This window comes from Gymnodraco acuticeps, unplaced genomic scaffold (genome assembly GCF_902827175.1).
Source record: "Gymnodraco acuticeps unplaced genomic scaffold, fGymAcu1.1, whole genome shotgun sequence".
NCBI lineage: Eukaryota > Metazoa > Chordata > Actinopteri > Perciformes > Bathydraconidae > Gymnodraco > Gymnodraco acuticeps.
The window spans coordinates 766,982-786,688 of NW_022990700.1; the positions used below are offsets into that span (position 1 = coordinate 766,982).

The 19,707-nt window shown below is 38.9% G+C and overlaps 1 protein-coding gene across 2 annotated transcripts; it reads left to right on the forward strand.

The window, feature by feature from the left end:
• Positions 1-816: 816 nt before the first annotated feature.
• gfpt2 (glutamine-fructose-6-phosphate transaminase 2) lies at positions 817-19,581 on the forward strand. 2 transcript variants are annotated; one of them, XR_004570476.1, is made up of 20 exons: positions 817-1,097; positions 2,230-2,337; positions 3,564-3,650; positions 3,871-3,996; positions 4,462-4,520; positions 5,308-5,442; positions 6,683-6,744; positions 8,699-8,778; positions 10,440-10,557; positions 10,749-10,912; positions 11,487-11,582; positions 11,820-11,917; positions 12,026-12,146; positions 12,334-12,491; positions 12,664-12,778; positions 15,219-15,346; positions 15,904-16,071; positions 16,203-16,364; positions 18,325-18,485; positions 18,557-19,581. XR_004570476.1 is itself a non-coding variant. In XM_034231050.1 (19 exons), the coding sequence occupies exons 1-19, from the start codon at positions 1,091-1,093 to the stop codon at positions 18,367-18,369; spliced, it is 2,037 nt and encodes a 678-aa protein (XP_034086941.1). In that variant the 5' UTR covers positions 817-1,090; the 3' UTR covers positions 18,370-18,516. The 2 variants fall into 2 exon arrangements, 1 of the variants encoding a protein (XP_034086941.1); XM_034231050.1 differs by lacking the exon at positions 18,557-19,581 and having other exon boundaries at positions 18,325-18,516.
• The last annotated feature ends 126 nt before the right edge of the window (positions 19,582-19,707 follow it).

Sequence of the window (19,707 nt, forward strand, 5' to 3'; positions counted from 1 at the left end):
CAGGGAATGTTTAAATAACCACAGACACCAGAATAAACGTAAGTGCTAGTTTTTTTGCGAGTCCAAGTACCGGTTCCCGACGTTCCGGTTTTAACCGGATTTGAACCGAAACTTTTTACAAGTCCAGTACCGGTTCGGCGTACCGGTACGCAGCACTACTCATAAGCCACCGAATTTGTATTCAACTCCCCTGGATGCAGTTATTCAGGAACTTGTGTCAATAAGCTCTTAGTTCCTTATTTGTTCTTCACTCATTCTTTAGTAACTACTTACACATTACATGCAATGTACAGCACACTTACATGTAACTTAGCAACAATACAAGGATATAAATAGATTCCTTACTCTAGTCTGTAATACATTTATTACATTCCTAAAGAAATATTATACTGCTATATGTATTCACCAGATTTAAAACCTCAATAGTTACTTTTATTCAGATCATTTCTTAAAAGAAACATGAAGCAAGCGGGCTCAACAAGTTTGCCAGAAATATGTTTAGGGAAATCAAAGATAACTGAGTTAACAGTCACACATGTCAAGAATTTGCAAAGCAGATCAGAATCAGAAACGGGTTTATTACCAGGTAGGTTGGCACGTACGAGGAATTTGACTTGGTGTCGTGGTGCATACATAAAGGTAAAATAAAAATACATAGATAGATAGAGAACTATTTTAAAAAGACTATAATAACATTACAAATAAATAGCTGTCCCTCATCTTTAAGATGCCTTTCATTTAGAATGTGATGTTCCATTAATTTACTAAGGGGTTGGACCAAACCTTTATCAAACGTTTACAAAAAGTATTGATTGGCAATCAAACTCATTATGTTATCGTCATCAATAGTTAATAGGCCCCTATAGTATGTGACAGGTGAGGTTTGTGAATACCTGTTCAGCAGCCACGGCCCTGACAGAAGAGGGAGTTGTCAAAGGAGGCGGGGCCGCAAACACCATTTAAATGAACTGAGTCGGGAGTGCACTAACTCTGGATTTAACACGGCAGAGGCAGAAACATCATTACATCGGGAAACTACAAGTCCTTTTCTCACATAAAGGTGTCCAGCAACAAAACCAAAGTTTGAGTCATGTGTGGTAAGTGTCCTTTTTTAATCGACTTTATAGAAAACTTGTTGGAAGTGACTTTGAAATTCTTTACACACCAACATTTCCTGACAGTCTCTTGCTCTGCCAAGTTAGACCGATGCAATGCGTTAAAAGCGAGGAATTCCCAACGTTATCATATGATACAACTGTTCTCTTGTGTTTATCATAATCTTTTAAAACTATTTCTGAGCTGAAATAGCGGGATAAGTGCTCTAGCTGTTTATTCACGTGTGGGTTTTTCAGAACGCAGCTGCGACGTGTCAGTATTTTTGACAAGCAGGTCATTCCAGTTACTGTCAAACGCACAGAAGTGAGGTATGAGGTTATGATGTGGCGTTACTGAACAGCGGTTTACATCCAGCCTCCAGAACCTTAAGTCGAACCATCAGCGGTATTGCACACTTGGATATACTTTCCAGCAGTTTACAGCCCAAAGTAAATCTTTAACAGCACGTCGCCCTCTCCTGATCTGCAAGGAAGAGGCCAAGGCCGAGGGAGTGAACAGCAGCCTGCCTACCTGGCTGCTCCAACACTGCGCGCAATGTGCGGCCGTCAATGGCCAGCTGTGTGCTGAGGGAGCAGAGCTGCCCGGAACATTCCCTGACACACACACACACACACACACACACACACACACACACACACACACACACACACACACACACACACACACACACACACACACACACACACACACACACACACACACACACGTCTCATACTGTGTCCATGCTGTGGACACAGTTGTTTCATTGAATATAATGATGCATCAGCTTGACTAACTCATGTAATTCAATAAAATGAGATGCCATTCATGCTTCCCCTATGCAGCCAGTTCTTGTCCTTCCCAAGCTTAAACGTTTTTGGTGAATAAATATTGACTATAAAAAGTAACACAGCTGGAATCCTTGATCAGTAGTGTTTTTCCTAAATCTTATCTTAGTGGATATTGGTGTCATCTCACAACTTATTGCAGCTTTTTGTTCAGATAAATACATTGTGAATTTAACCTAAATGTCTTTATAATGAACTCAAAAGATGCCGTTGTTTGCAGCCCTGTAAACTCTGCCTATGGCTTCAGAGGGTTTAAGTTCTGTCTCTCTTTCTCCCTCTCTCAAAGGGATCTTTGCCTACCTGAATTACCAAGTGCCTCGCACCAGAAAGGAGATATTTGAGACGCTGGTGAAGGGACTGCAGAGACTGGAGTACAGAGGGTACGATTCAGCAGGTAAGACACTCGGCTGACCCGTGTTGCCACACACACACACACACACACACACACACATCCGCATGCACAAAAGCTTATAGACAGTACTCCTTGGTAGCACCTGTGTGTCATGTCTTAAAAAAATGAAATCTTTGCTAATTCAGAAGCACAATCTGCCTGTATAATGATTTGGAGTAAACACTATTCACGTTACTATAGCAGTAAAAATATATAGTCTCATATACTTGATGAACACTGAGAGGAAAGAAGCACACATTGATTATTTGAATCAGATTCTACTTCACATATTTCTACATTTCATGCAAATACACAATCCTAATGATCTTGAAAGAAAGGTAGCAACACAGGTACAACAGGTGAAGTGTCTTCGAAACTTTTGGTATAAAATATTTTAGCTACCACTACTCCTTAGAAATGTTCAGTAACATCTAACTCAGAGGCCGTTTCTCAATGTCGAGTAAAGCTGCTCCAGAGCCACTATTTTAAGCATCGAGTGGCGCAGAATCACTGTGTGAGCCACCAAACAAGCCTCCTCGACCTTGAGAAACACCCCGAGCCTCCTGCCACCCGGACATTTGATTGTGTTCAAACACATCCACACCTTGTGTTTGTTCATCTTATTTGTTTAAGATGATGCCGCATAACTAAAGCTCCTTTCATGGCTGTTAGAATCGCGTCATACACACACACTGAAAAAACTGAAACGTTTACTTTATTTAGATATGTCAACAGATGTCACATAACTGTATGAGGTTAGTTGAAAGCAATATTATTAGGTTATATTAGGTTCAACTTAATATTATGGCAGCACGCACACAGACACACGCTCACAATCCAATCCAACTTTATTGATATAGCACATTTAAAAACAACAGAGTTGACCAAAGGGATGTACATCAATAAATATATAAAAAGCAGCATAAATACATTTAGACAAAACCGATAGGGAAAATAAAACCCTACTTATAGCCACAGACTGAAAAACTGTCATACACGATTCAAAAACAATATACAACAATAGAAAACCCCAATTTAAAAGCACAATAAGTAATACCACTTACTACCATGTTAAATCCTATCTCACTATTCATAACCTATCTATCCCCTTTCTATAAAAGCATTAGCTTTCACCCAAAATCACACTTGAGTACACTTTGAATCGTAATGCTAAGTGCTTTTCTTACCGCACTATGAATCAACTAAACCCCCCTCCTGTCTGTTTGCAGGTGTTGCTGTGGATGGCCCAAACCAAAACACCATCTGCTTGATCAAGAAGACGGGGAAGGTGAAGGCCCTGGATGAAGAGCTTTGCAGTGGGTTCATTCACCTTTGATTCAGATTTCTCATGAAATGTGATTGCTCAGTATTTCCAATTTGATATACCCATAATATTATCTGCGTACCATTTAAAAAGGGTTTTGAAATACTACGTTCCCCCTACTTTGAATATCTTGCTTTGCATTTTTCCGTCATTGAAGGGCACTGCAGTCTGTTCATGTCAGTGAAGGGATGTGTTGTGTTTTGTTTGTTCAGAGAAAGACTTACTTGACCTGGATGAGAAGCTGTTCACACACTTTGGCATCGCTCACACTCGCTGGGCCACACACGGAGAGCCGAGCGAGGTTAACAGCCACCCTCATCGTTCTGACAAGGAAAACGGTAATATGATATAATGTACTTTCATGCATGCTTACATACAGATCACGTTTTGAATCACTTGATTGGCATCCAGTAATAATAGCTTATACATCTTGACTGATCATTCAAACTAAAGGCCAAGATGCTAGAAACGCTAATTAAACAAACCCTCAAACGATTTATGTTTTAATGATGGCTACATCCATCTTTTTATCATAGGTGTGTCAATAATGTATCTTGACTTTGGATCATGGTATGTGTTCTTATTGAAGTCCAAAGAGTCAGTGAATATTAAAATAAAGGAGAAGCACTGTTAACTTGCGTTTGCATATCAGTGGGGTTAACCGATACATTGTATTTGTCATCGATCAACTTTTGTTTACATGTCATTTAACTTATCATCCGAAGTTGTCTAACTGTCACTTTACCGGTCTTTGCCCTGTCACACCTTTTGCTGAACTGTTTGCTCTCACTTACTTTTCTTAGAGTTTGTCGTCATCCACAACGGCATCATCACCAACTACAAAGAGCTGAAGGCCTACCTGGTAAGTTACTTAATCATCAGGAATTTCTTTTGTCAAAACAAGCTTCAATTCAATGCAGTGTCATTAAAGTTTTAACAAGATTATACCATGTGACAATGTTTGGCATGTTGGTCTGTGTACAGGTTAGACAAGTATGTGTGGCTGTATATTATCAACTATTTGTATTCAGCTGATCTATAAAACATCCTTGTTTTGTTTTGTTTTAAATAACCCCAGATGTCAGCTGAGACAACTGTATTCAGTATTAATAATTCATTAAGTATTGACTCGTTGCCGCATTATAAAAGTCAAACCTGGTTGAATAAACAAAATAATGTTGCCTAGCAATACTTTTGTTGATGGGCAGAAACAATTGAGTTATTAATAGCTGAACAAATCTTTTAAAAATAGAATAGCTTTGTTGCTGACATTACGAATGAGATATAATTAATTTAGCAAATCAAATATTGATGAAAGTTCTTGGAAATGCTCTCAACTGGTGAATTGAGAACATTTCCACAAATTGAAGTAGCTAGTTTGCAGACAACAATCCTAACAGACACCAACACAAGTGTAACTAGGATGCTAAGCCAACATTTTTGTAGTTCGAACAAAATATCAGTTTTCCATCAGAATGTAAAGGTATGGATCTCCTCATTAAAACTCTAAGCTATTATTGATGTTTGATAGTTTCTTTATATCCAGGCCTACACCATAACAAGTGACAACAATGAAAGATTCAGATGGAATTTGACTGACTGTATATTTATGTTTTTGTGTAAATTAAAATAATCTGTACTTTCCTCAGATCAACAAAGGATATGAGTTTGAGTCGGAGACGGACACAGAGGTGATCCCGAAATTGATCAAATATGTTTACGACAACAGAGAGAATGAGGACATCGGGTTCTCCACCCTTGTAGAGAGGGTCATTCAGCAGCTGGTGAGTAACTCACACATAGCAACTCATAACCATAACACTGACTGCTACCAAGCCACACAAACATGTGTTCACCTTTACAGAAGCACAGTTTCTATTTAGCATGCTAATCTTTTTTTGTTGTTAAGTCACTTCAAGATATCAAGGTTTGCTAGTGTGTTCTTCTGCCACTCAGCAGTGAAGGGGTGTAACTCAATTTGATTCTAAACTTGCACTTAAGTACACTTTTGGCATACATACTTTTCTTAAGTGATAAAAACAGAATCAACAACCTTTTTAAAGGAGCAATCCTGCTTCATAAGAACTTTTAATTTTGATACTTAAGTGCATGTTCATGACAATTCTTCTGTACTTTTACTAAAGTAACATTTAACACATATATCTGTAAGAGACCATTGTTGGATGATGGTATTTCTACTTTACTTAATTAAAGGATCTGAGTACTTCTTCCACTACTGCCAGGACACACACGAACACAAACTAATTTACTGATTTTACAATGTAAACTTGAATTTCTTGTCCAGTAAACCGCTGCACACCATCACAAAAACAGTCTCTATAGCAACCGCCGTAACAGCATCACGAGCAACGTCATCTCGAGTGACATCATCACTTATAGAGACAGATGTTTTTTGGGTGAGATGGAGCGAGCCTCTCTTTTCCATCGTGTGACTTTCATGCTCCAGAGCTTCACACTTTTGGTCGGAGTTGGTTCTCTCTCCTCAGTAGGACAGAGGAGGCCAAATCAGCCATTTTGGATTTGCACTAATGGGAACCAGACAGTTCGACCCACCAACAGCGTCAGCACCACGACCCCCTCCCCCTCATCTCCCCGTCTTATCCCCCCCCATTTCAACACCGCACACACGCTGAGCCAATTCTGCTCCAAACCCCCGCAGGCAGCATTGCAGTTACTGCTTTCGAAACACAGCTGATGTTAAACAACGAGGTCTTATTTCGATTAATACAAATCACCCCCCCCCCCTGTACACCACTACTTACCACACTCACGCCCCCCACCCCCAAAACCACTGCCAAACCCCACAGGGTCTAAAGAAACATTTGTTTGTGTCCCGAAAATGTATCTCTTCAAAGTCAAAGTTAACAGAAAAACACAACTACCTTTACATTGTTTTAATATTTAGAACTGTTTCTCTTCATGCTCTTCAACGTTGGTGTATTTCAGTGTTTCATGAAGCTAATGTAAACTCTGCTGTGTTTCCTCTGCCTCTTTTTGTCTCAGGAGGGGGCCTTCGCTCTGGTGTTTAAAAGCCGTCATTTCCCCAGAGAGGCAGTTTGCACCAGGTTGGTACCACACACACACACACACACACACCACACACACACACACACACACACACACACACACACACACACACACACACACACACACACACACACACACACACACACTTTTTAACAATTTGGTCCAGTGTGTGTACAAAGAGCCAGACTCATGGGAGAGGAGTCATTCTTGTTATTGCAACTCTGAAGCAATCCCAATTTTGAATTGTGGGAGATTTTGATTCAGTCATTGTGGCTTATCTTTGCCAACATCCATTTCATGGCATTAGTTTATGAAGCTGGACCTGTGTTGCTTAATTATTATGGACAGTAGAAATGTTTTCTGTATGTGTGTGTGAATGTGTGTTAGTTCCCGTCTGCCTGCATGTGTCAGTACAATCTGCATCTTAAGACCCAGGCAGAGACAGGCAGCAGAGCTGAGGTTTAACTCCCTCCTGGGCCTCTGGCCTCTGGACTGCTGCCTCTACGCAGGCTTCTCTCTGTGACTCATTAACGGAGAGATTCAAGAGTTTCCTGTTTCTGCTGCCGGGAAATTACCCTGCCACAAAGACTCATAGTTAATCACTTCACATAATTTTTTCATTACTTTATACCTTTCCTGGTTCAGTGGGCAGTCATGGATCAGGGGAAAGGCAGATCGCTGGGGCGGGGAGTGAGAGTGGAAAGAGGGCAACAGGATGAAAGTGGGTCTCGTGTTTTCTGCGGGCAGGTTGCCTAGCAGTGCCGATACCTGCTATTTGGCCCACCTGCAGCTTAGTACACTTTGGCATCTCATCTGTCTATTGTTTGCCTGTAGTTTCTGAAGCAAAGATATCAGTGTATTGCACAGCTTTGGCTAACACAATGCATGTTGTGCGGTTCAAATGTTGAATAGTCAGCTTTGTCTCCCAGGACGGAGGGATGAGGGAATGTTTGTAATTATCTAGTGATGCTAGTCACCACCCCACCCTTTGTCGTTAATCTTCCTGTAAAACTTTCACTCTCTTCTTCTCAGCTTCTCTTCCTTTAACTCTCTATGTATTGTTCATCCTTTCTCTTTCTTTCCATCTGTTTTTCTCTTACTCCTTTATTTTCTTTCATCCCACAGCGTCTCTTCTTTCCGTCACTCCCTCCCTAAGGGTGAAATATATTGTATTGGATAGCGACCACATGTTTCTGTTTGCAAGCCTTCCCTATTCAAGCCCCACACCCATTAAAACAACCGACGGTCTTGCGTCAGTGTTGCCGCGCCCCAGAGAACAGCCGAGCAGAAATCATAGAGAGGTCCAGACGTAGAAAGACAAGAAACAAGGAGAGGCTCTTTGGACAGGGTTTCTCAAGGATTTGTGTCATAAGTTACTCGCCATGAAGAGGGTTGTTAAGATTTACTGTTTGAACTCTGGTCACAATTATAAGTGTGTTCGTGGGTTCCATCTATTTCATAGTTAGTCTTGTCACGCCCTACTCCTTCACCTGTTAAATCCATTTGGTCACACCTTCTCTGCCTCCACAGCCAATAGGAGAAGCCCACATGGAGTCAATGAGGAAGTATAGTGACTGTCCAGGAAATGTGAGCAAATTCAAGAGGATAGAGACGAACTGAGGATCAGTTTACCTGTCTTATGTGTGGGATTATGACGTTTAGAAGAGATCCGGAATAAGTAGGGGGATGTCTGAGACTGGGACAAACGCAACCTAGGATTGAGTAAAGAAAGATCAAAAACTAAGGCTGTAACAAGGAAGACAAAGTCAGGGATCAGGGTAAAACAGTAGTGATCAAGAGGAGCAGTTTTGTTTGAATAATAAAGCACAATAGGAAGTCCGGGTTAAAATCATTCATACTTTTACAAAGCACCATGCAACAGTGTATGTATCTGATGTTGTGCTGAATGTGCAAAACCCTAATCATCTTCTTTCTCTCACTCTCCATCTCTACCTATCTTCCTCTTTGCCTGCCTCATTCTTGTCCTGACAGGAGAGGAAGTCCGTTACTCATTGGTGTGCGAAGCGAGTATGAGCTGTCAACTGAAGACATCCCCATCCAGTACAACAATGGTGAGCTCTGTTCCTGTCTCCATTTGTCTTTTTATCCACTTACAATGCACCCTAAATCTCTGAATGCTCACACACAGACATAGGTAGAAACATACTGTAGAGAGAGTTTTCTAAATGTATCAGCATACTTCATTTATAATCGGTTTAGTACATTTGGAAATAAACACATTTTCTTACACAGCAAATAAGTATAATTAGAACATATAGACTTAAATCCAGACCGACCACTCATACAGGAAGTTGTGAAATACTACATCGAAAAGGAACCTTTTTTAAACAACTGAATAACTTTATCACTATTCTTAAATGTATCACTTCATATGATTGAAAAATTAGAGAAACCATTGCTTTATTCACTTTTCACATTGTCTGGTTTTTAAAAGGATAAAGCAGGCAAAGACACATTGTGCTATTTCTCAACACTGTCTGACTGCTGCCTTTCAACTCACAGCCCCATTTATTCTTACTGAAGTTGTTGGTCTTGAAATTGGTGATTATTTATTTTCATTTATTTTTTAAAGAGAGTTAACGATTTCCTAAAACAGCTGGGCAGTGTTGTTTAGAGCCACCTCAAAGAGGAGTAAATGTTAGTAGGGGACTATTTTCAGCCAGCTGGACGGTGCATGTGGAATCGACTCCAAATAAACTACGCTGCCCGTGTTTATTGTAAAGAAGGAACATCCCAGTTCAACAGTGTGGCTCATTGACGTGTTTTTAATAGCTTTTGGGCAGTGGTGTTGCTTTATTGCCCAAATGGAGAGTTACATCAGGCTTTGGCTGCAGAGAGACGTGTCAGTTTGTTTTGTTCTTTTTATGAAAACTTCAGATTTATACAGGTCTGCAGAAAGAAGCGTTGTACAGTAGCGCCAAAACATGTATCCTATCAAGGGAGATTGTTCTCGTTTCCTTCTCCTTGAAAGACTGCGTATAGTTTATTTGTTCTTACTTTTTTTTCAGGAAGTATGCTGACAAACACCACAAGTGACGCTTTTGGCTAACTTAGAAGTAGTACAAGATGTTTTGTAGCTCTGTTATTCATTGTGCAATAATTATGTTTAAAAACCTTCTTAGAAATCAATTTCCCTTAAAGGTTGCCAGTAATTTGTTTGTGTAGTGTCAGAGGGTAGTGGTCCTTTCAAAACTCATGTGGGTACTGCATAAAGAATGTCGTTTCAATCCTAGAGTTAGCAGAAATTAAGAGAGTTAAAGACAGAGTTTCTTTTGTAATCTCTCAGATAGGCTTGTTACAAAAATAATCTGTCAACGATTATAACAAAATTATACATTTGCAACAACCCCTCACTGTCTTATCTACTCAATATAGCTTGAGGGTTCAAGCGAGAGTCTGAGTACAAAGTCCAAGGGGGGGTGTGTCCTTTTAATGGTGGAAAAAACCTTTCAATTTGATTTGTCCCACATTCTTCAGTTAACATGATTACTGATTTCACTACGAATCTTATTTAAAAAGTTAAGTTGTTTAAACAACATATTAAATTAGCGCATCTATTAGAGCATTACTCTTTTCTTCTCTTTTTTGTATTTCACGACATGACAAACCTATTTAGAAGTTGAGAGAAGGAATTCAAGTGATGAGCACATCTTGATTGTTTTAGTCACTCAAATTCACTGCAACCTCTGACCTCTGTCTTTTGACCTTGTAGCTCTCTTCAAGGAGGGAGTCCAGGAGAAGAACAGCCATAATCGTGCTGACTGCTCCAGCGACATCGACTCAGTGGGAGATGGCCGAGCTGTGGAGTATTACTTTGCCTCTGACGCCAGGTGGGATACTAATATTGATGCAATTAGTCAAATCATTGAATTCTTATCTGTCATGTGATTATAATATGTTGTGTATTCTCACATGTCTCTCTCTTCCATAAAGTATTTATGACGAAAGATAGTTCAGGACCCTTTATAATCACTAGACTAAACGACATCTTCATGTATTGGTCTTCTCTCTCTCGTCACAGTGCCATCATTGAGCACACCAACAAGGTGTTGTACCTGGAGGATGATGACATGGCGGTGGTCTCCGAGGGGAAACTCTCCATCCATAGGTTGAAACGGAAGGTCAATGAGAATCCAGTGAGGGCAATCCAGACCCTGCAAATGGAGCTGCAACAGATCATGAAAGGTCAGACAACGGACACAAAGACTTGAATGATTGCATGAGTGAATGAATGCATTTATAACAGGAAACAGATGTGTCAAAACACTGTTTAGCCTAAAGAATCTATCCTCCCAACTTCAATCATACCCAGGAAACATTGTCACAGCAGGAGGTGTGCGCCTCATCTTGGTTATCTAGTCCAAACAACCCAATGCCTTCAGCCTCGAGCCTGCGTCAAGAAAACTGAGACACAACATTTTATAACCTTTCCTGATAACACAGGGTGGGACAAAAAGTAAGGGAAAGATTAGTGACGGTTCACTCCAACGCTGCAGAAACACAAAACAATTCTTTTTTTATACAGAAAAGTACTTTCTCTACTTCCAGTACTCTGACAACATGCATGCAGTGCTACTGACCCGTTCTAATTTGTAGACCAATACTTGCTCGCCCTCTACTGGCTGAGAGGGAAAACAGCAAAGACCCTCCCATGTGCCTCTGTTTTCTGTCTTGTCTCTTGGGGACATTCTGCATGCCCTCATTATGTCACAATGAGTGACCAGATCATTTGAATTACATATGTGCTCCTTTTTTGCAGGTAACTTTGATGCCTTCATGCAGAAGGAGATCTTTGAGCAGCCAGAGTCAGTCTTCAACACAATGAGAGGACGGATTTGTTTCGACACCAACACAGGTGACTAGAGATCTTGCCATCCCGCCCTGCCTTTTTGTAAACATAATACATTTACAGGTCCCGGATCCCTTTTGTCAATATTGGCAGGCACTCCTTCAGGATGCAGGATCTGCAGTATATCCTTCTTCTTATTGGTCTTTGAACGTGGAATCCTTTGAAAGAGGGTAACCAGAGAGTGAAGCATATATTTTCCCTTATTTACATTTTACTAATGTAACTTTCCATCCATTTCCCCAGTGATCCTCGGTGGGCTGAAGGATCACCTGAAAGAAATAAAACGCTGCAGGCGGCTCATTGTGATTGGCTGCGGCACTAGCTTCCACGCTGCTGTGGCTGTGAGTAGAACAATCTAAAATGATGATAAGCGTGACAACGATCATTCACTAATAAAAGTTCAACAAAAAATAAGATGATGCATGATGATTATATGATGATGATTTCAGACAAGACAGATCCTGGAGGAGCTGACGGAGCTGTCTGTCATGGTGGAGCTGGCAAGCGACTTCCTGGACCGCAACACGCCAGTCTTTAGAGACGACGTTTGCTTCTTCATCAGCCAGTCAGGTAAAAATAAAAATATTTGTATGTCTGTCACTTTGCTTCTAAGACAAATCTGACCATGAAACTGTCTTGTCATTTGAAATCGATTGACAATTCTCTCATCTTTTTGTGTTTTAACCAAACAGTGGCATTGTAGTTCTGTAATTCTGCATTAAAAGCATTTCTGTATTTATTCCCTCTGCTCCTTTAGGAGAAACAGCAGACACCCTGATGGCACTTCGATACTGCAAGGGTCAAGGTGGTCTGACAGTCGGTGTAACCAACACTGTGGGCAGCTCCATTTGTAGAGAAACAGACTGTGGAGTCCACATCAATGCTGGGCCGGAGATAGGAGTGGCTAGCACCAAGGTATAATTTATACATGCATCCCATTGGTTTATGAAACCTTTGTCAGAATCTGGCAACAACAACTCTCTTTAAATGCTGCATTATATACACATTTCCGTGTTATTTGTTATATATGCCACAATGTTCAGCATGACTTGGGGTTGAATGTGTGTCTGTTGTGTATGTGATTCAGGCCTACACCAGTCAGTTTGTGGCCCTCGTCATGTTTGGTCTGATGATGAGCGAGGACAGGCTCTCCCTCCAGCAACGAAGACTGGACATCATCAACGGCCTCAAGATGCTACCCGGTCAGTCCCAAATAAATATGTTAATGTCGCAAAGCCTTCACAGTCTCAACATGTCACAACAAATAATTCATCATAACAATGGCATTGCAATATCTATTTAATACCATTTTTATCTTGTAACTTTCAAAAATAATATCACCCTCAAAATCCGAGTGTAGAGAGGCGAGAGAGAGAGTCTGAATAGATAACAACATATTAATGTTAAAAGAGGTGTTGGATTATTAACATGATATGTGTATTATGAACTTGAATTGCAGATAGACAGATGATGTAAATACTACATTTAAAATGTTTATTAAGTAGAGTTACACTGTGTAACTTTACTTAACTTACAAAAGTGTTATCAGTTAAATGTACTCAAACTAAGTACTCGGTATGCAGAATGTCATTTTGTTATAGTAGTTTGTAAATCTGCCAATTTGAGGTACTTTTACAAAATACTGGGTTGACAGTACTTAATCGTATCATACAAGCATTTAATGTGTTGTTAGAAGTAACTAGTAACTATTAGTGTTAAATACATGTTGTGAAGTAAACAGTCCAATATTTGCCACTGAAATGTTGAAATGTAGACGCAGGGCCGTTTCTAGCTTTTTGGGGGCCCTATGCAAGATGCTGTTCGGGGCCCTAGTTTTGACAGTTTTTCAACTACAATGGGGGGGATTCCGAAGCCTTTAAGATGATCTGTGGAGATGCATCAATCTGTTACACTTTAATAGGAAAACAGGCTAATTTCACGAAAACCAAGCAATTGAAAATGACAAAAAATGATATTAAAAAGGTAAACAATAAGGCTCCTCTATGTCAATAAATGCAAGAGATGCAGCATTTTCTCAGCTGTCAGCCCAACGATGATTTGGACTTTATTACCCCAAAAACCCAAGCCACAGCTTTGCTATCATTGCAGTTTAGTCGTGTTTATATCCTACATTGGATTTGTAAGCATATAATGCTTCACCGAACACTCACAGGAGGGGGCTTGGCTGTCTACAAATAAAGACGGCTCATTTTAATTCTCCCCAAATATATTGAGGCTGAACCTGAACTTTGAATTCTCTGCTCCCATCATAATCTTGGCGATCTTGTTAAAATTGTGAATGCAGAATTAAAAATACTATGTAACTGGTTTGCAGTTAATAAATTATCCCTTAATGTGGCCAAAACAAATGACATGTTATTCAATACAAAGTCTGAGAGTAGAAATGACTGCATTATACAGATTTGCAATACAGAGATAGAAAAAGTTGGTGCATGTACATTTTTAGGACTGCTTGTTGACGAAAAACTCAATTGGAAGCACTATATAAATTATGTACAGACTAAACTGTCAAAAACAATAGGTATTTTGTATCATACTAAGAATATTCTTGAATAAAATATACTCTTTATAACGTATAAAGAGTCTATTTCTCCCTTACCTTTAATACTGCTCCGAAATATGGGGAAATACATACTCAACAAATCTACAAAAAATAATAACATCCCAAAAAAAAGTATTACGAATAGTCTGTGGTGTTGGTAAATATGAACACACAACTCCCATATTTAAAAAAACTCAATCTATTAAAATGTGTTGACATAGTACAGCTTAAAACAGTACTGATTATGCACAACATTTTCCATAACAAAATGCCTAATAACATTCAAAAGCAGTTCCAAACCACAGCATGAACATATGAATGTAAAAAAAGTCACTTGAAAATAAGTGTTCACAATGTTTATATGCAATTATGCATATATTATTATTATTATTATTATTATTATTATTATTATTATTCATTTGCCAAGTGCCTATGCATATATTTTAATTTTCAAAAAAAGATAGTTGAAACTGCTATTGACATGTGCAGAAAATGACCCTATATCTAGTTTTCGTATATATGTATGCATTTATTGTTTTCCTGCCCTAACTTTTATTTTATTTTTTCTCCTGTTTTCTTTATTTTTTTGTACTCCTTAATTTCTATATGTTTTTGACGCAATAATGCCGCTGTATTAGGATGATGCACAGGAGGGCTACTTTCCACAAGCTATGCTTCAGTACTCCCACTTCTACTAATTTTGTTCATCTTTGTGTGTATGAATTAAACTTTTTTTGTTTTTCGGATGAATAAAAAAAAAAAAAATACTTTCAGCTTGGGGGCCCCCTAGTGGCCGCGGGGGCCCTATGTCCCTGCATAGTCCGCACATAGGAAGAAACGGCCCTGTGTAGACGTATAAAGTACAAACATGTCAGAATTGTAAAATATGGTACTTAGTTGTTGCATAATTTACATGATATGTGTATTTTGAACTTGAAATGTAGACAGACAGATGATGAACCATGTTTGACCAACACTGACAAATCAAGCTAATAAAATGCTGCATTGTTTGTTTAAAACATGTCCTCTTAATCTCACTGTTACCATAACACTTCCATCTCCCCATCATAATCCTCCAGACCTGATAAAGCAGGTGTTGGCTCTGGATAAAAAGATCAAGGCCATCGCTGACGAACTGTATCAGCAGAAGTCTCTTCTGGTCATGGGCCGAGGTTACCACTACGCCACCTGCCTCGAAGGGGCACTGGTGAGTTGAGAATGCCACAGTAGACAAATACTGCAGTTACCTATACTAACATAATGAAGCAAAGTAGAAACCTCAGATTACACATCAGCAGAGTTGTTGGAAGTACTTAGATCAATTATTTTAAATTCTCCATTACAGTTGAAAACACTACATTTCAAATGTTTCTTAAGTAGAGTTACACAAGTGTTATCAGCTAGATGTACTCAAAGTAATTACTCAGTATGCAGAATGGCATTCTATTATTGTAGATTGTAAATGTTCCAATTTGAGGTACTTTGATAAAATACGTTGGGTAGTACAGTACTTAATCATAGCATACAAGCATTTAATGTGTTGTAAGAAGTAACTATTGAACGTTAAATACATGTTGTGATGTAAACAGTACAATATTTGCCCCTGAAATGTTGAGATGTAGAAGTATAAAGTACAAATATGTCAGAATAGTCAAATATGGTACTTAGTTCCTTTCCAGCATTGCATAGCAGAGTTGAAGTGTCTGTATGTTATTGTTCAGGATATCATTCTAAAATAGTTGTGTTCTTTTCACTCTCATGCAGAAAATCAAGGAGATCACCTACATGCACTCGGAGGGCATCCTGGCCGGGGAGCTGAAGCACGGCCCTCTGGCACTTATCGACAAAGACATGCCGGTCATCATGATCATAATGAAAGACTCCTGCTACACAAAGTGCCAGAACGCTCTGGAACAAGTCACTGCCAGATCGGTAGGTCCTGATAAAACGCATATTACTGTAACCCGTAAGCACTGAAGCACACACATTTCACTGTTCTGAGTGCTTTGAAGGTAGCTAAATTAGTTGACTGACATTCTTGACCTTGACTCTCTCTCCATCAGGGTCGGCCCATCATCCTTTGCTGCAAGGACGACACTGATATTTGTAAGAATGCCTACCACACCCTCGAGTTGCCTCAAACTGTGGACTGTCTGCAGGGCATCCTCACCGTCATACCCCTGCAGCTCCTGTCCTTCCACCTGGCCGTGCTGCGAGGATATGACGTAAGTGGTCAACACAATTTTCTATTCAAGCTTTACATAAAAAAATCACGCTGAATTTGAAAAATAGTCACCTTAACTTGCTTTAACATTAGTTTTGAGCAATAAAGTGTTGCTTTTTATCTAGCGTATTGTTTGTATGCTAATGTGATCACTGAATTGAGCCCCAGAAATGAAGGATCATCAAACAAACAATGACAAATTAGTTCATTATCATGTGAATTTTGAAAAGGTCAGTCACTAGTAACATGTCAATACCATGCAGTGAAAATTATAGCGATGATTGCACATGAAAGATGTAGGGCTTTTTTGTAAAAGTGCTTCTGTTTTATTGATTTGCAAATGGCTTTGATAACTCTGTAGTTCAGATACATGAGGTGTTCTTCAGATTTATGTTGTTAATTTAGCAATAATTATGAATATCAGCGTATACATTGTTATGCCAGGTTTGTTACCATGGCTGGATTTGTCTTTGTTTTAAAATGTATGGAAGGTTTGGTTTTACATTCTGATAATCTCGTTCTCACCTTTCATTGCTCTCATCATTTGGGATAATGTCTTGACGTAATTTACACTAGGGCTATCCCGATTACCATTTTTCGGGCTCCGGATATTCGGTAGGCCTAGTAATCAGCAGCGAATATTCGGATATTCGGCCCGCGCTGGGGGGTGGGGTGCGTAATCAGCAGCGAACCGCTTCAACACGTGTATTTCGGTTTATTTACAGCATTCATTTTGTTATTCTACAGTAGCCTATTGTTATTTTATAGTTATTTGTTAATGTATATAACCCAATTTGTGTTTTTTGAAATTGAAAAGGATATTGCATTGTGTTTGTTACTTTCGTTGCAGTTGTATGTCTGACTCTTAAGTGTAATTTGGCTTGGCTTCCTATTTTGTATGGACATGCTTTTATTTTGAAGGACAGTTAGCGCTGTTGACAGGAAGTTGTTATTGCTATGGAAACAACGTGACGGAGATTAACGGAGAAAAGTCATATCTAATTCTACATGTCATATAAAGACGGAGAAAGTAAACGATAACGTTTATGGTTAAGTGTTAGCACCCCTGAAGAGGCACAAGCTCTTACGTTGATATTGGATATTTCAGTGCAACGCGGCTGCCGGAAAAAACGAAAAAAAAAAAATATCCGAATAACGAAATTGAAACCCGAATAGTAGGCTACTCCAACGAATGAATATTCGGATATTCGGGTACAGCCCTAGTTTACACAGTTGACATGTGTAATCAGTTCTTATCACGAGGACAAGAACTTGCCTTTGACTCAGACATCAATATTTACATTGTGTTTTTATAATTTGTGCTTATCTGTCCTTTGTACCATCATTTGTTCTCCACCTTTTCTAGCTTGTCAATTTCTTTTAAAGGTCACCTATGATGCAAAATCCACTTTTCCATGTCTTTTATACATAAACATGTGTCCACTCTGTGTAAAGAGATGATGAAAGTTTCAGGAAAAAAGATTCGCTCACTTTCTGTCCTGATCCATTTATATAAAAACCTCTCTGAAAATGAGCTGGTCAGATTTTGGCCACTTTATGATGTCATAACGTTTTACCTTATCACCTGAATCTCCTCCTAGAGCACCATAGTGTTCTTTTTAACCAGATATCTCTCAGAGGGGCGTGGGGAGGGGCTCCTTATTTTCATCTAAAGTAACAGACAGAGAATCAGCACTTTTGAAACAGGCCTGAAACGGAGGGGTTTATGGGATGCTACAATGCATGATGTGTTTGGTATTTTGAGCCAAACCCTTCAGAGATATGCTTTGTATATATCTGAGAACTATAATATATTGATGAAGAACAGTATAATAGGGGACCTTTAACGTAAAAGATAACTTTATGTTTTCTAGTTAATAATCAGCAACAGCACGTAATGTGATTCAACACAATCACGGTTGAGGTTATCAGCTCTAACAAACTGCTTTCTATTTTTGCAGGTTGACTTTCCCCGAAACTTGGCCAAATCTGTGACTGTGGAATAATTACAGTTCACAAAGCACAGGAGAGCGCAAAGGAGGCTCATCGATATACAGTGCAGTTGTGCAGTGTGTGTGTGTGTGTGTGTGTGTGTGTGTGTGTGTGTGTGTGTGTGTGTGTGGTGTGTGTGTGTGGTTGTTAGTGTGATGTGTTGTGTGTGGGTGTGGGTGTGTGTGTGTGTTGTGTGTGTAGTGTGTGTGTGTGTGTGTGTGTGTTGTGTGTGTGTGTGTGTGTGTGTGTGTTGTGGTGTGTGTGTGTGGAATACAATGATTTTTAAAAGAAGAGTAATGGAAGTCAGACCAAGACACTGACTGAGGATTGCACTAGTGCCATTGATTGTCTTCACAGAACAATCTATGAACACACCATTCACACCACCACAAAGCAACCATCCTATGCTGTGCCTTTTTGTTATCTCGAGATGAGCCTAAACACTTCCTGAAAAATCAATAATATGGTATATTGAAGTGTTTCCAGTTGTGACAATATGAGGACCAAATGTGCATTATGCTATGAACACAATCATGCTTGACGTGGTTTATTCTCTTTTTGTTTAAGAATTTCTAATGTCTATCGGTGTGACTTACCTCTCTTTATGTAATGGGAAATGAAGTATTAAACATTTTTATTCCAGTGAGTTTTTTAAATTATAAAAATCTGTTTTTTCATATATAAATAAATATTTTACTGCACATTTATGCCAAAACTGTGCCTTTGAGCCATTATCCCATAATTGCAATATTGTTAACAGATACTACTAGAAGAAAATTCCATATCAATCTGACTTTCACATTATACTTGATTATTTTATTATGTTTCTGCCCCATTTTGTTTGTTATTATATTTTAAATATATATATTGTATGTTCGTTTATTCAGTGTAAAAGGATTGCCAGTTCCAAAGTCAGTTCAAGGTACAACATTAACCTTTTTTCATGACTCATCTTTCATTTTCATCGGTTGGAACATCTCTGTAGACAAACCTGAACATAATTTAAACTTTCATCAGCAAATAAATTATACCTTGACCTTTAATAATACTTTTGTTTGAATGGGCTTATAATTATTGTAATATTCTGTATTTATCTGATTTATATTTTATATGGGCTTAAGAAAGTGTTTGATTAATATCTTTCACTGTAATTGTATTTTCTATGGTATGTTTTAAAGAGAAAAGCAGGCATTTCATAAAAAGGTAAAGGATTATTTTCAAAGTCTGCCGCTGTTTTGTCTTTTTTCCTTGACCCAGTGTTTCTTCTTTCAAGTAATATAATAGTGATGCTATTATTACTCCAACATAAGCATACAATGTCAATTATTATTCATTTAAATAAATAAAGTGAT

What these genes read in the sequence shown, in the direction of transcription:
- gfpt2 (XM_034231050.1), top strand. An exon ending in TACTTTGCCTCTGACGCCAG is followed by an intron (nt 10,558 to 10,748) that starts GTGGGATACTAA and finishes CTCTCGTCACAG; the next exon opens with TGCCATCATTGAGCACACCA. An exon ending in CCGTGCTGCGAGGATATGAC is followed by an intron (nt 16,365 to 18,324) that starts GTAAGTGGTCAA and finishes CTATTTTTGCAG; the next exon opens with GTTGACTTTCCCCGAAACTT.